Raw genomic sequence first — 15,020 nt, 5'->3', positions numbered from 1 at the left:
GGGTATTAACCCACAAACCTATGAACACCTAATTTTCGACAAGGGAGCAAAAGGTATACAATGGAAGAAGGAAAGCATCTTTAACAAATGGTGCTGGCATAACTGGATGTCAACCTGTAGAAGAATGAAAGTAGATCCATATCTTTCACCATGCACAAAAATCAAGTCCAAATGGATTAAAGACCTCAACATTAACCTGACCACTTTGAACCTGATAGAAGAGAAAGTGGGAAGTAGTCTACAAGACATAGGCACAGGAGACCTCTTCCTACGAAGAACCCCAGTAGCACAGACAATAAGAGCAGCAATGAATAAATGGGACCTCCTGAAACTGAGAAGCTTCTGTAAAGTAAAGGACACTGTCACTAAGACAAAAAGGCTACCTTCCGACTGGGAGAAGATCTTCACCAACCCCTCATCAGACAAAGGTCTGATCTCCAAAATATACAAAGAACTCAAGAAACTAGACACTAAAACTCTAATTAACCCAATTAACAAATGGGGGGTACTGATCTGAACAGAGAATTCACAACAGAAGAACTTCGAATGGCCAAAAGACACTTAAGGTCATGCTCAACATCCTTAACGATCAGGGAAATGCAAATCAAAACAACTATGAGATACTATTTTGCACCTGTCAGATTAGCTAAACTCAAAAACACCAATGATAGCCTATGCTGGAGAGGATGTGGAATGAGGGGAACACTCATCCATTGTTGGTGGGAATGCAAATTTGTGCAGCCACTTTGGAAATCAGTGTGGCGGTTTCTCAGGATACTGGGAGTCAACCTCCCTCAGGACCCAGCAATTCCACTCTTGGGAATATACCCAAGAGATGCCCTATCATACCAGAAAAGCATTTATTCAACTATGTTCATAGCTGCACTATTTGTAATAGCCAGAACCTGGAAACAACCTAAGTGCCCCTCAATAGAAGAATGGTTAAAGAAGGTGTGGAACATATATACTTTAGAGTTTTACTCAGCGGTAAAAAACAATGTTCTTAATATTTTTTTTTCTATTCTCCCTGCTTAAGTTTTACTTTAAGAACTTTATACACATGGTTAACATGTGTTCTAATTAACTCTTTTCATGTCAAGTTTCAAAAATCCCATAACATATAGTCTTCATATCTATGCATCTTATTTGTTAACAGGTTACTGGTTTGTAGATTAGGTCCAATCTAACTGGGGATCCGATGGTGTTTGAAGTCTGTTATAGCTGTAGGTGCTAAATTCCTTCAAATTCTTAGCTTTCCTTGGGATTTTATTATTACCGCTTGGTTTTATTATGTTTTTGTTTTGTTTTTGAGACATGATATCATGTATATCAGACAAGATTTGAATATGTAGACAATGATAACTCTGAAGTTCTGATTCTCCTGTCTCTACTTCCTTAGTGCTTGAATTTCAGGTAAACAACATGTATGACTATTTTGTGCAATGATGAGAATCAAACTCAAGGTTTTTTCCTCTCAATTAGCAAATACTGTATCAATTTATATAAATCCCTAGGACTGTTTCCTAACTTGCATGCTGTATTCACTTCATGCCTTGTCCTAACTTTCTTATGCTTCCACTAGAAAGACCTGATACTGGCTTTTGTCCTATCTGACTTTCTTTAATATGCTACACTTTAAATCATTTTAGTGACATAACTTTTGGAGTATATACAAACTGAGCATGCAGTTATTTTAAAGAATAACTATAAAATTAAATATGACAGAAAATCTAAAAGTTAATTTAAATCATACTTCTCAGATTTCCTGATTATGCTTAAGTCGCCTTTAAGATTCATAAAATTTTGTAAAGTCAAAAGTAGCAAAAGGTTACAAAGATATTTTGTGTGAAGGTTCAGAAACATCATATGTCAAGTCTACCCAATCAGCTAATACTGGAGCAGATAAACTATTAGTCATGATGATTCATCACGGAGGTCAGTCTGAGGCACCAAATTTTGAGAACTTTTCTTTTTAAATTGCCAAAATATGTAGGCATATCAAAGAGTTCCACAATAACTCAGAATGGAGTACAATAATGGTGTATTGATTTGGGGATCAGCTCTCTGTTGTGGTAGTAACTCCCAGTCGTCTGTGTGCATTGGCAACTGGGAACTGAATCCATCAGAAAAAGAAGAGACTGCACATGCTTTTTATCTGTACTTATAATACCTGAGATGACACACAAAATGGGTTGGTATCTAAGACTATTGGTGGAGAAGTTCCTACATGCCCCCCTGTATCCTGTGAATATATTTTATTACATTGGTTATTAAAAAAAGTGCTTTGTCTATGACAGGGAAGAATATCGAAAAGCATGAAATTCAAGCAGAGATAGAGGAGAAAAAAAGGAAGAGTCAGGAAGATATCTTGTAGCTGCCAAATGAGAAAGACATCAGAACCTTATTGGTAAACCATCAGCCTCATGGAAAAATATAAAATAATAAAAGTGGGTTAATTTAAGATGTAAGAGCTAGCTAGAAATATACCTGAGCCATCAACCAGTGTTCTAATTAATATAGTTTTTGTGTGATTGGCTAGAAAATGAAAGCACACTCTCTACTTACAATTGCTAGTAATCATCACACATCATCAGAGATACCAATATACTGAATGATCTTTAACTGACTATTCAATAGCAATGATCTGAAGTGTTTGAGAGTATGCAGTGTTCTGATGTACTAGAAATTATACTGTAAGTCTTACAATTCCTACTTCATGCACTATAAATACAGCAATAAGATGCCATTTCATTGGTATGGAATCTCTTAGCTACCTAGGCCTTTTAATATTTCCTCAGGAGAGTTAGGAAAGACAATGTTACATGAAGTGTGGAGTTATATTTTGTTCACAAATGAAGCAAACATTTTATATTGTATGCAATGCAATGATAATGTCACCTACATTTTTAAATACCTTCAAGCACTCTTTAATGTCAGAACATACCAAAAATAGCAATGGGCATTCTTTCACATTCAACATATTTTTATGCAGTTTATAAATTCTACACATATAAATATCCTACTACTATTAACATTTTCCAAATAAGTTCCTTAATGATCCATGAAATTTTGGATTTAGAATACAATTCCCTTCCACTATTGAGAAACTGGGTCAGATATGGGCTAGAAGGACCAAGGAAGAAAGCTTAGTAAAACATTAAAAATTCATCAATGTAACATTGTTCTTTCTGTTACAGCACTGAAAGTGAGATGATTTCTTTAGAATGAGTGAAATAGATTATTTCTAGGTAATGGTCTTAATGCAGTATACTTCACTCTCTGAAATGTAATTAGATTTGTTTTTTTAAAAAAGTTGCAAACCTTGTAGGTGGCAGTCTACCCAAAAACAACAGTACTCTATATATTGGAACAAAGAAGGAATGTGTAAAGCCAACAGTACTCCAGGGGCACTCAGTGAAGAAGACCAGCCTAAGCTACTTACCTCCTTACCTCTAGGTTATGTGCTCCAGAAAAGTGGCATCACACTGTGTTTTTGAACTTTAACTCAGAGAAGATTCGAGACTTGTGAGGTTGGAGTTTAAAACAACTATTTTTCCAATTGATTAACTTATAACTAGAGTTTACATGTATTCTGTGGAATTTTGATATATAGAGTAGGCCTCTGTAATTGACACATATCTAGAGACTGACGCATGATAGAAACTCTTCACGAGCACATTTGAGATTTTGTCAAAGGCAAAGTTGAAGATTTAAAAATATGTATCAATTATAGTTCCAATAGTGAGAGATGATTATGTGATATTATTTGCTGTTGATTTCTGACAATTGTCTGAGACTGAAAAAAGCAGTCAGCTCAGTGAAAGAGAAGAGGCAGAGGTAAAGAAAATGAAGAATGAAGAAAAAAGGAGTAGGAGGAAGAAGAAAGAGGAGAGTAAGGGGGAGAAAGAAGTAGGGGAGTGGGAGGAGGAGAAAGAAAGGATAGGAAGAAGGGGAAGAGTAGTGGGAGGAAAAGGAGGACAGGGAGGAATGGGGAGGAGGAATCTGATCAGGATGACCTCTTGCTTTTCCTTATTTTCTTATTTCTAGTCATTTTGTGATCTAAGTACCACTTTGCTGTCAGAACCAATCCCTAATATTGAAACATATCAAAAAGAATTGAAAGGAGGAAAGAACAAAAATCCGAAGATATTGCATGTCCTTTATTTGTATTTTGGAGGTAGCAAGAACTCAATAAGCATTTAGTGATTGGCTAGACTTGGAGATCATTCTCAGCATCAATGAACAACCAGATATTCTAATGCCTAAATAATAGGACAATTCACATTTTCATTGAATGTTAGATATTCTAGCCAGTTCTTGCTCAAACATTTATTTTAATAGGTCATCATATGGATACCAAAATTAGATCAATTTGTTTAACATATTTTTGAGTAACTTGGAAACAGACATAGCTAGTTTGTTTGTATGTTACAAAAATAGTAGAATAGTTGCTTTGGGGCTGTGCCCTGTGGCATGTATTCATTAAATATTGTCTTAGATGTCAGCTCTAAGCTTACATAAACCATTATACTCTTCATAAAGATACTTTTCCCAGCAAAAATAAATAGTCTCCATGATCTTAATTGTGACAAAGGGGTAAAAACCCCAGCAAATTTACATCATTAATTCCTTATGAAAACGGCACAAAAATTGGTTCAGAATCAATTGTGTTTTATTCGCTGTTTAGAAAAAAATGGGTGTTGTCATCATCACTCCACTCTTAAGCAGTTTTTTCAAACCGTGTAGCATCAAATGACCATAGACATTTTTTAAATTGTTTTTTCACAAGCTTGTGTAGCTATAGTTCCTCATAAAGGGAACTTTAGCACTAGTTGACTGTGTGATCAGGATATGCAATTCAGTTTGGTTTCTCCAGGACTGAAAATCTTTCTTTAGTGACATGCATTCTTTAGAAGGGGAAATAATCATTAAGAAACTAAGTATAAGGGCTCAGTTAATATTTAACCACCAAGTTTGAGAAACAGGCACAGTAAATGTGTATCTAGATAGTGCTACATTCAAATGACAAAGACTGTTGTATCATGAAGAGAAAATTACCAAATGAAATCATGGATCATCTCACCGCAGGACAGTTAGCATCATGTGAATTTTAATTTTGATGTCCAAACTTGTTGCCAAATATTCATTTTAATTAATTTTCATTACCCTCAATGAGTGAGCAGAAAGATAGAAGAAAACCCAAAATCTAATTACATCACATTGTTTAAGTCAATTATACTTTCTGGGTGTCTTTTCACTTGTAATCAGTGAATTACAATAAATACAATAAATATATTGATTGTATTGACATTGTTAATACTAATGTTCCATGATTTCTTCAACACAAATTCAACCCAATAGAATTCTAACTCTATTGTAATATAAGGTTAGGGAAATACTGGAAATAGATAATAAATCTCAGTAACCTTACAAATAATAAAGACGTCTCTTTAACTTTATTTTGAAAACCACAAGCTCATAAGCGATGAAAGAAGTTAACATTTTAAAGGTTAGCAAGATATGATTGTCAGAATTCTGGTTAATTACAAAGTTACATTCATCACATGACAAACATGAACGGAAATAACTATTATAGTGCCAAGAAAGTCAAATAAATTGTGGGTAAAGCCATTGAATTAGTTCAAAATTTCATTCATGCAGAGTTGTGGTGAAAAATAATGTATCAGATGTTTTACCCTTTTTAAAGTAATGAAGCAAAATTTAAAGTTGTGCAACTATGTTATCCTCTTTGTATCAATACCTCTTGTGAATTTCTTGGAATTATACAAACTCAATAACAGTAGACTAGGTATATCTCTTAATGACTGAAATATGTATAAAATAATAAATTAGGAAAAACAAATTCTCCAACTATGTACTTTTAGTGAAGGGCAAAACCCACACACACTAACTTAAAAACAACTGAAGTTCTTAATTTTATTATTGCCTTATTATAACATTTTTTATGCTTAAAAACTCATATATACTCTCCATGTACAGTGTTTTACTTTACATTTTATTCAACAATTGAGTTTCAACTAGCTTTTAAAGTCCAGATGTCCATAGACTATTTATTTGGAATAGATTATAACTAAGAATAAGACTTGGTAACTCATGTTTTCCAATTGAAGTAAATTTGTGGTGGGTGTTTTATTTCTTAATCATGGATTAATGTCCTGTTAATTAATTTTACCAAAATTTTCATAATCATTAAATTTGATCAACAACAAAAATGCTATCTCTTTATAACAACAAATCAACAGTAGAAGACTTTAGAAAGTATATACAAATTAGTTAAATAAAGATTTACAAGAAACAGAAATATAATGTACAATTTAGTATATTTTTGAGGTCCAAAGGGATAAGTATTTTATAACAAATGATTCTTTAAAATGGTAAGTGCCCACAGAGAACAGAGAGAGTGGGTCAAAATTCAAAAGTCAAGAGTGTATCTGCGAATTTGAGCATGTGCGTTGGTTGGGGTGCAGAGGAAGGAACAAGGAAGCCATGGTCTTTTGTCCCCTGCGTTGAAGACGACACTGACTGGCCTTCATGTTCAGAAACAGACAGGTTTGCTGGTGTGTGGTTCATGCTCTACCTCTTACAGCTAAAATAACAGTGTCTAAGAAATAGCAAAAATCAAACTACATCATATAGCTCATCTCTAATGTGGAGTTCCGTTTCTCCCATCTAGCCATTAATCCACTTCTCTCTATATATACTTTTTGTTCATATCAAGCATTGTTTATTGAGCTATGCAATAGATTTATGGATAGGGATTTGACTGGTTATCATTTTCATTTCTGATTTATGTTTAACATGAAAGTACTAATATCACTGTGTTGTTTACTTTGCCATCTTGTTAGTTTATCATATAGTCAGTGATCTTTAATAAGTATGAATTTCTCAACATGGTTCTTTTTTAGAGTGATTCTGCAGTAGCTTAAAATTAAATAATTTTTTTCTTTGAATTTGTGTTTATAAAATTCAAATACCTTATTCTTTTGAGATTATAGTTACCTTAAATGACTTCAGTGATAGAATTTCAACCACTGCACCACTGCTGACAGCTTGGTAGGTTACTCTAGTGATAATTATTCTGTCTATAGAGAGAGTTGATTTTATGTGCTCAGTCTAAAACCATCCGGAGAGAGACAGATATTTAAGTTATCTGTATTATCCACTAAAATTTGTTCAGAAAGCGATAACATTTTTTAAAATAAATTATTTTTTCTGATAATCAGCATGAACACTTCAGATTAGTGATGTTGGCCAAGAAAATAATTTAAAATTACAACTTATTATATATGTGAAATTGCTACAGGGGATATTTTTATTACAAGTGAATTTTTCCTTTACAAATATTTACAAGATCATACTACATTAAGCTTGGGGACAGTATCTGAAACTGTTTTTCCTTTCTCATCTAAATTTCAAATAATTTATATAATTGACTACTTAAGTTCATAAGGAAAAACTTGATGGATATTAAAAATTCTATTCTTTTAAATTTTTGAGAATTGAAATTGTGAGGTTTCCATGAAAGAAAGTAGCCCTAATGTCATCTCTATCTAACACAATTGTGACAAACTCATTGACAATGGAACCATAACGTCCTCTGGAGGGATAAAAAACCCCCAACTAGTAATCATGGTTACCATAGAGCTGTTAGTGGGGAGAAACAACATGACAAAAAGTAATCAAAAAGCAACAAAAAGTCTCCTTAATACTTTGCTTATTATTTGAGATAATAAAGTACTTGATGACAATCTATAAATGGAAAAGCTTATAGCAATCAATGCAGAAAATTGCACACTAAGAAGCTTTCTGCAAAAGGAAGAAAAACGTAAAAAAGAAAGGCAAGCATTTCAAGATACAAGGGCTTAAGTATTCTGAGGCCACATGCTATTCTCCAGTTTTCTCCACATTCTGCTGAGAGATGGGTGGAGCCAGGGAGCATTCATGGGGTCTGAAACAGGAGAAAAGCGTCCCCAGCTGTTTATTGCCTCTGAACAAATTACAACACCCACAGGTTTCAGTTTTCTTCCAGGGGAACATAAAGCGAATCCTTCACTCTGTATGACCTTTACATTGCTGCTACTGTTTCAGCCTATCAAAAAAAAAAAAGCCTGGTTTCTCAAGATTTTTGCACAAAACTTGTTCAACTATTTAAGCCTTTTTCTTTGAGAATGATTGTAGAAAAGTTTCAAGGTTCATATTGTTGAATAAGAAAATGTGGGCTTGTGGTAGATACACACTCATAAAGGATCTTTCTAATTCATTTACAGAGTATGCAGATATGGTGATATGTGTTTCTCATCACACACTGAGCAGCCAGCTATTCTCATTGATAACACAGCAATATGGTGAAATTCCAAAGAGATTACTTATAGAAAGCAATTCCTGCATTGCTAAAACCGTAGCTTACACAGCTTCTTTTGTGTTAAGTTTTTCACAAACTGAAAGCAGCAGTTGGTACTGTCAAGATGCTTATGTCAAGATATATGTGACTGTATATTTTTGACTTGCACATAATACTAGATGAATAGCAAGCAGTGTAGAAGGCAAAATCCTTCATCCACAAAGTATGAAGTCAGAATCTTGGAAAAGTACTGTTCAAGAGTTATGCAGGTTGTGACAGTGGATTCTTTATCATTTTGCTCAAATTATCCTATTGATTGATCATTTCCCTTTGACTTTATTTCTTCCATGGGGAATTTTAATAAATTTCACAGCCTATGAATACATTATAAATTTCATAGTCTTGACATTAATTTGTATAGTATATCACTTTAAAAAATATGAGTACATACTCAAATGACACTTTTCTGGGTCTGTTTTTGAGAAGATGATCATCCAAAGATTATATAACTAATAATTGTAAAAAAATAAGTTGTCACTGCACTATTTTGATAGACACGTTAATAGATTTGAAGCAGTCATTAACATTATATTTGTACTTTATAAGACATGAAAAATTAAAGGCCTAAACCTTAGAACCACTGAAAGAATATTGCCCATTTATAGTGGTGTGTTAGAATAGTCAAGACTGGACTACAATTTTTACAATAATGTAGTTTCCTTAGCTTGTTTTCACTGTAGCACTAATGGCTATTTTGTAAGTAGTTCCAGTAATCAAAGAAACAAATTACTCATGCTTTCTTCAAAGCAACATTTTGTGAGATCTTGGTCAGAGAATGAGGGTTAGACATCGATCTTCATGATGTATTTTTAATATCCACTACAAGGATACCACATGCAATAAATAGGATTGTAAAGTCTACAGCTAATAGTGTAAAAGTACTGATTACCCCACTGCTTCTATGTTAGATGAGAGATGAACGGCTGGTCATTTTATAAGGAGGATGAATGATTTTCAAACAAAATATCCCAGTGAAGTCAAAAGAACTACACACTGGAACTAGTAGTCTAGACACTAGAACAAAGAAAGGTTTTTTTCCTAATAAATATGCTTCTCTTCTTTTCACATGCTCTATCAAACAACATATTACCTAATATATGAAACAATGGTTTAATTCTGAACCAGCAAAAGATCACTCTAGATATCTATTTTATATTTTATTAATTTCAAATTATGGCAGTGGCCAGAAGCTATTGATTCAAAACTATTTCCAACTGGTCTAAGTATATTATCACTGATTGCCTATTTTTTCTTTAGTCACTTAGTGAAAAATGTGGTTTTGTACCAACCCCCATGCCACCAGAATTGTAAAATAGTGGACCAAGGTTGTTTACTCTGCATATTTAACACAATGGTAGGTATGTGTTACAGGTTGTATGCATATTATCAGAAGAAAAACACTAGGGTAGAAAAACCAACTCTCATAAAATATTTAAGTGAAACGTGTATACCTTCAGGTTTGGGTTGCCCCTAGAAGAGACTTTCTCATGCCTGTCAGCCTTCCTCATCACTGGTCTCTAACAACTTGGTATAGGTATAGTAACCTTCTTTTCGCTCTGTATAAATCTGAGTGGAAGTCCATCTGAGTCACACTCAAAAGTGGTCAAAAGATTTCTTTGGTGCATAGCAGTCTCTCCCTCACAATAAGAAAGTCACAAGTACATTTAGGTTATAATACAATTTCTGAAGGGAGAATAGTTTGCAAAGTATAGAGGCGTCTTCAATCAAGAACCTACAGGCTCTGGTGGGCTAACACATGCCCATAGCCATTCTAATAACTGTGGAGGAAGTGCTTTTATGAGGCTCCAGGAGACTGTCAAAAATATCTTTCCATCTTTGGTTTTTATAGGTTCATCTGTTTGTCTCTTTTATTGCAATGAGCACTGCTTCATGTTAAGAATATTAGGGTACTATAAATTCTCTTGCTGCTTTCTTAGCAGTTTTGACTTAGCTAAAAGTTTTAAATATACTCAGAGGATTATGCTAGAATAAAGCTCCTAAAAATGTATCATGAAATATTTTTACAGTATCGTTCTCAATATGGTGAGATTATGTTAAAGCCTAAGAAGGTACCTCTCTCACACACTTTTTTTTGTGACTTTATTTTCAGAAAAAAAATGATCTAAACTTATGCATGATTTTCAGTTCCTTCTCATTGATACTCATTGTTAGTAACCAAATGTTGAAGCTACTTTGTGCGGGTAATTGTCACCCACCACAGAAACACAAGAGCAGACTCATAATTAGCAGAATCCCACCGGACTTGCTATCTGTGCTTCTGGCACATTGCTAAAGCTGAGATGTGAATCAAGACCCCTTAGGGCCTTTCCCCATAAGTCCCTTGAAGAAACTTGTGGTCTCTAAGCAACAGCTCGACTCAGTGAGCCAGGGCAAGGCTTGCTCCGATGGCCACACCAGGAACTGTGCTCTAAGAATCTCAGCTCAGAGTTGCTCTGATATATTTACTAATGGCATGTCTATAGAAGATGCCGTGTGTTAAAGAAACTTAGAGGCATTAACCCTGAAAAGTTGGATTTCAGGGAAGGCTCCCTTCTCTCCCCTCAGAAGGACCCAGTCATTTGCTTTTCTGCTGTGTCAGCAATATTAACAGTGTAGTGTTTGGGTAATTTTCTTTTCATCCCTGAAGGCTTACGATAATAATTACTTTTCACGGCAACATTAACTCTTATGATTGGTATCTTTATGAGGTTTTCATACCTATCTGAGTGATTTGGGGAGTGTAGGTAGTTGCAGTAAGTGCACATTTATCAAGAAGGAATGCATAACCACCTTACTCAGTAGACTCAGTAGTAATTCACTGAAAGGAGTTGTCAATCTGCTTGCAAATTATGGATCGGGTTTTTTTTTTTTTTTTTTTTTGGTTTTTTGAGATAGGGTTTCTCTGTAGCCTTGGAGCTTGTCCTGGAATTAGCTCTTGTATTCTCCTGCCTTTGCCTCCCAAGTACAGGGATTAAAGGCATGAACCACTACTGCCTGACTCAGGATGAATGAAATCTTAACAAGGATCAGCAAAAAGGTACCCTTTCAGTAGACTAAGTTTGGTAGAACATTTTGCTATCAAAGAAAAAAACAGGTTTTCCTCTTGCTTGACCTTGACCTTGTGTTCAGGAATATGATCTGGATTCCTTAATTGATATCTGGTTTAGGCAAGTGACACCAGGTGAGTCTCACAGAGTAATTTATATTTTCACTCACTAAATTATGCTCAAAATATGTCTATGTTGACCTGAACAAGCCAAACTTTCTCTTTTAGAGAGGAATTTTCCATTTCCCTTTAAACTTGGACATTGTCAGGTGGTAGAACTGAAAAAAATTTGCAAGCCAAACATTTTCTCTTTTCATCCCAACCAATCAAGTTCAGGGCAAAAAAAATTCAAGTCATGTAAGTTCTGTTTCCATAGCAGATGCCAAGACCCCAACGACCCATGCAAAAATTCCTCTGTGAAACTTAAAACATCTACTTTCATGTATCATTTGTTCTTCTTTTAACTACAAACAGCTGAGTTCATTTTCAGTGTAGCTTTGTGTCTTTCTCAAACATTTTAGAGTTGGAGATTACACCAATTTCTCAAGTAGCTCAGATGGAAGAAACAGTCAACAACAAGGCAACATCAACCAGACAGACAGTGTAATGGACATGCAGGGCAGCTGGGATGGTAATCTTGTTTCCAAAGTGCTTCCTTCTTGTGTTTCTGATCATAATCCTCATAAGACCAGAGTGGGCTTCAGAGATACTGTTGTTAGTAGGGAACCTTTTTCATTTTCTAACAGGGGACCTTTTTCATATTCTAACAGCACTAATTTAAAAATAGTTATTCAACATAGTTTTAATTTTAATGTGACAAATTAGTTTTAAATAATTTAAGTGAGCATATCCTGTCACATTGAGCACATTTGATATACCCTAATCTGTAGATGGTTATAGTAATTTCCTACATACATAGAGACACAGACATACAACCCCCCACATCCACACACACTCGAGCTACAGGGTCCTTCTGAATAGAATATTCTAATTTAACACCCCCTTAATTGTCACTGGACTTCTTTACATGGAGAGTTATGATACCATGAGTAAAGATTACATGATTTGTTTCTGTCAAAATTGAAAAAGCCACAGAGCTTAGAGTGGGTCATTATTATGTTTAAAGACAGGCCCTGTGTCGAAACAGGAGCAAACAGTCTGAAAGACAAATTTTGGTGACCCCAACCAGGCACAAACTAGAGTGGGCAAATTTCCCAGTGCCAAGGCTTCTGCTACTGTCAGACACAAAGAATTTGTTGTATTGAAATGAGTGTTCATATTATTGGATTTTTTTGTAAAACATAGATTTCCCCCATAGAAATTCAATAAATAAAGGACTTAACCACTGAATCAAGGAAGCAGAACTTCAGTTTTTAACCTTTCAGTTGGGACTACGCCCTACCAATGTTAATTTGTACAGCAATTGATCTTCCAGGATACACAGGGCGAAATGACCCCATGGCAGGTCCAGGGCAGACTGTTTTGCTGGTCAGTGGTGGCCTCTGTATGTCACTGAATGAGGCTGGAGCTATAGCTGAATCCATAACTGCTGGACCGAGACAATGGTGGCTGAGCCTCTTCACTCTGTTCTGCAGCATAACTTGGAAATGTCTGTGCCCTGGACATCTTTGATGAGCCAAACCCATGACCTGGAGAATAGAAAAGAAAAGCTGTACTAAGAAACACATCAGAATAAGGAAACAGTATCTGAAGAAAACAGCACAAATAAGTCTATCCAAAGACTTCAGACCTTCTACATCAAGCTTTTAAGAAGGATGGCAAAAATCTAGGCTTTGGTATCCAGATTCTTTTTCTTTAGCCCAATACCGGAAATTAAATATAGGACTTCTCATAAGCTGATCAAAGTATTTAACCCAGCTCTCTTTTTATTCTTTATGGGACTGAGTCTTAGTAAGCTGCCAAGGCAGATTAGGAAGTTCTGATCCTCCTCCTTCAGTCTCCGAATTAGCTTTAATTACAGTCTGTGTCACCATGTCAGGCTTTATTTTCTTGATCTTTGATGAGTTAAGAACATATTCAGGATCAACATTTTTCCCAACTACATATTTTCTAGAATTATGGACATCCAGAGAGCTAGGCTAATATTTAGGACTCTAAACATTCCCTTTCTCAACCTTTGAAATAAGAGCAGAAATCCTTACCCTAGAAAGGTACTTCTGACAGAAAGCTTACCTTCCCTTATATCTTATATTCAATTTTTAAAAACAAAAAAGAAAGAAAGGAAGAAGAAAGAAAGAAAGAAAGCTAATGGAATGCTTTCTTTAAAGCATCTGGGAACAGACACTTGGGATTTTACCCTCATCAGTAATAACCAATTACCAAAAAGATTTTACAGTAATAGATCAGGGATATTAGTTTCTCCCAGGAACTTTGTGAGTCCCTGTAACTGATGAATATCTTGGTTTACCAAGGTAATCTGCTTCAATGCTAGCAAAAGTGATATAAGAGTTGACTCTTTCACAAAATATACCCCAAGAAAATTCTGCACATAAAATTGTCTGCTTAGCTGATACCTTATGATAAAAAAGTTTTTCAATGTCAACTGAAGCACAAGTGATTGCTTAAAATATGTCAGGATGTTCACAATGTTCAAAGAGAAATATGTATACATATATATGCTTTAGAAAGACTTTCTCCTATAGTTGTCTCACTCTTTCTATATCCAGTATTCTTTGTGCTTGAGGGTGGCTTGTACCTGATGATGGAAAAGAAGCATTGAGTGAGACAGAAGAAAAATAGATCCTGTATGTGCTGCCCTTTCAGAGTTTATACTGTACCCAAGAGATGAAATGCAGGTAATTTGACTTGTGCTTTAGCTGATCTCTTGGGAGAAGAATTCAGAGAACACTATCTATTAACATAGAAACATGGGGCATCCATTGTCATAGCCCCTTTGTGGCCCTGTCCTTTGCAATGTCATAGGCTCAAAGCCAGTTTCACTGCCACGTGCTTGATGACTCCCAAAATATCCTTGCAGTGTGGAAAGCTTGAGATCCAGGGAGAAAACCCATAGGAACTGGGTAATTAAAGGCTAATTAAAATCGGTAAAACAGTCTAAATCTTAAAAAAAAAAAAAGATGTGAGATAGAAATCTTGCTTTCTAGCAAGAAATTGTTCTAAATTTGCTGGTCTTATTCTCCTGCTGACCAGGGATTGGGAAGAACTAGAGACTAGTTGCTTGTATAGCTTGGAGGAGGAAGACTGGAACATCTTTCAGGTCCTTCTTGGGGTGTCTCTTATATCAGGTACACTCGAGCTTTTTGAACCTTTTGCTTCTACAGTTCTTCCTATATCTGAGTCTATGCTATGGTGTTATACACTAGGTTGAAATGTATCGATAGCTACTAAAATGGTCTGAAAGCTGAATGTTGGCACTTACAAAGTCCTGTGCTCCTATTTTCCTCCCTTAGTGTGTTCATGCTTTGGGAGAGGTAGTAGTACAGATTAATAGAAATGGGGTAAATTAAGATGTAAGAGCTAGTCAATAAGAAGCTTGAGCTAATAGGCCAAGCAGTGATTTAATTTAATTCA

The 15,020-nt window shown here is 35.1% G+C and overlaps 1 protein-coding gene across 2 annotated transcripts in view; it reads right to left on the bottom strand.

Moving 5' to 3' along the window:
- Positions 1-4,139: 4,139 nt before the first annotated feature.
- Positions 4,140-15,020, bottom strand: part of Dok6 (docking protein 6) — a 367,856-nt gene continuing 356,975 nt past the window's right edge. For both annotated transcript variants that reach the window (XM_085676334.2, XM_048419471.3), the window contains one exon: positions 4,140-13,117. In XM_085676334.2, the coding sequence (XP_085532460.1) occupies positions 12,978-13,117 (140 nt within the window). In that variant the 3' untranslated portion in view covers positions 4,140-12,977. The remainder of the gene's footprint in view (positions 13,118-15,020) is intronic.

Source organism: Myodes glareolus, chromosome 13, assembly GCF_982192425.1.
Source record: "Myodes glareolus chromosome 13, mMyoGla1.1, whole genome shotgun sequence".
Lineage (NCBI taxonomy): Eukaryota > Metazoa > Chordata > Mammalia > Rodentia > Cricetidae > Myodes > Myodes glareolus.
This window is presented reverse-complemented; position numbering and strand designations above follow the sequence as displayed.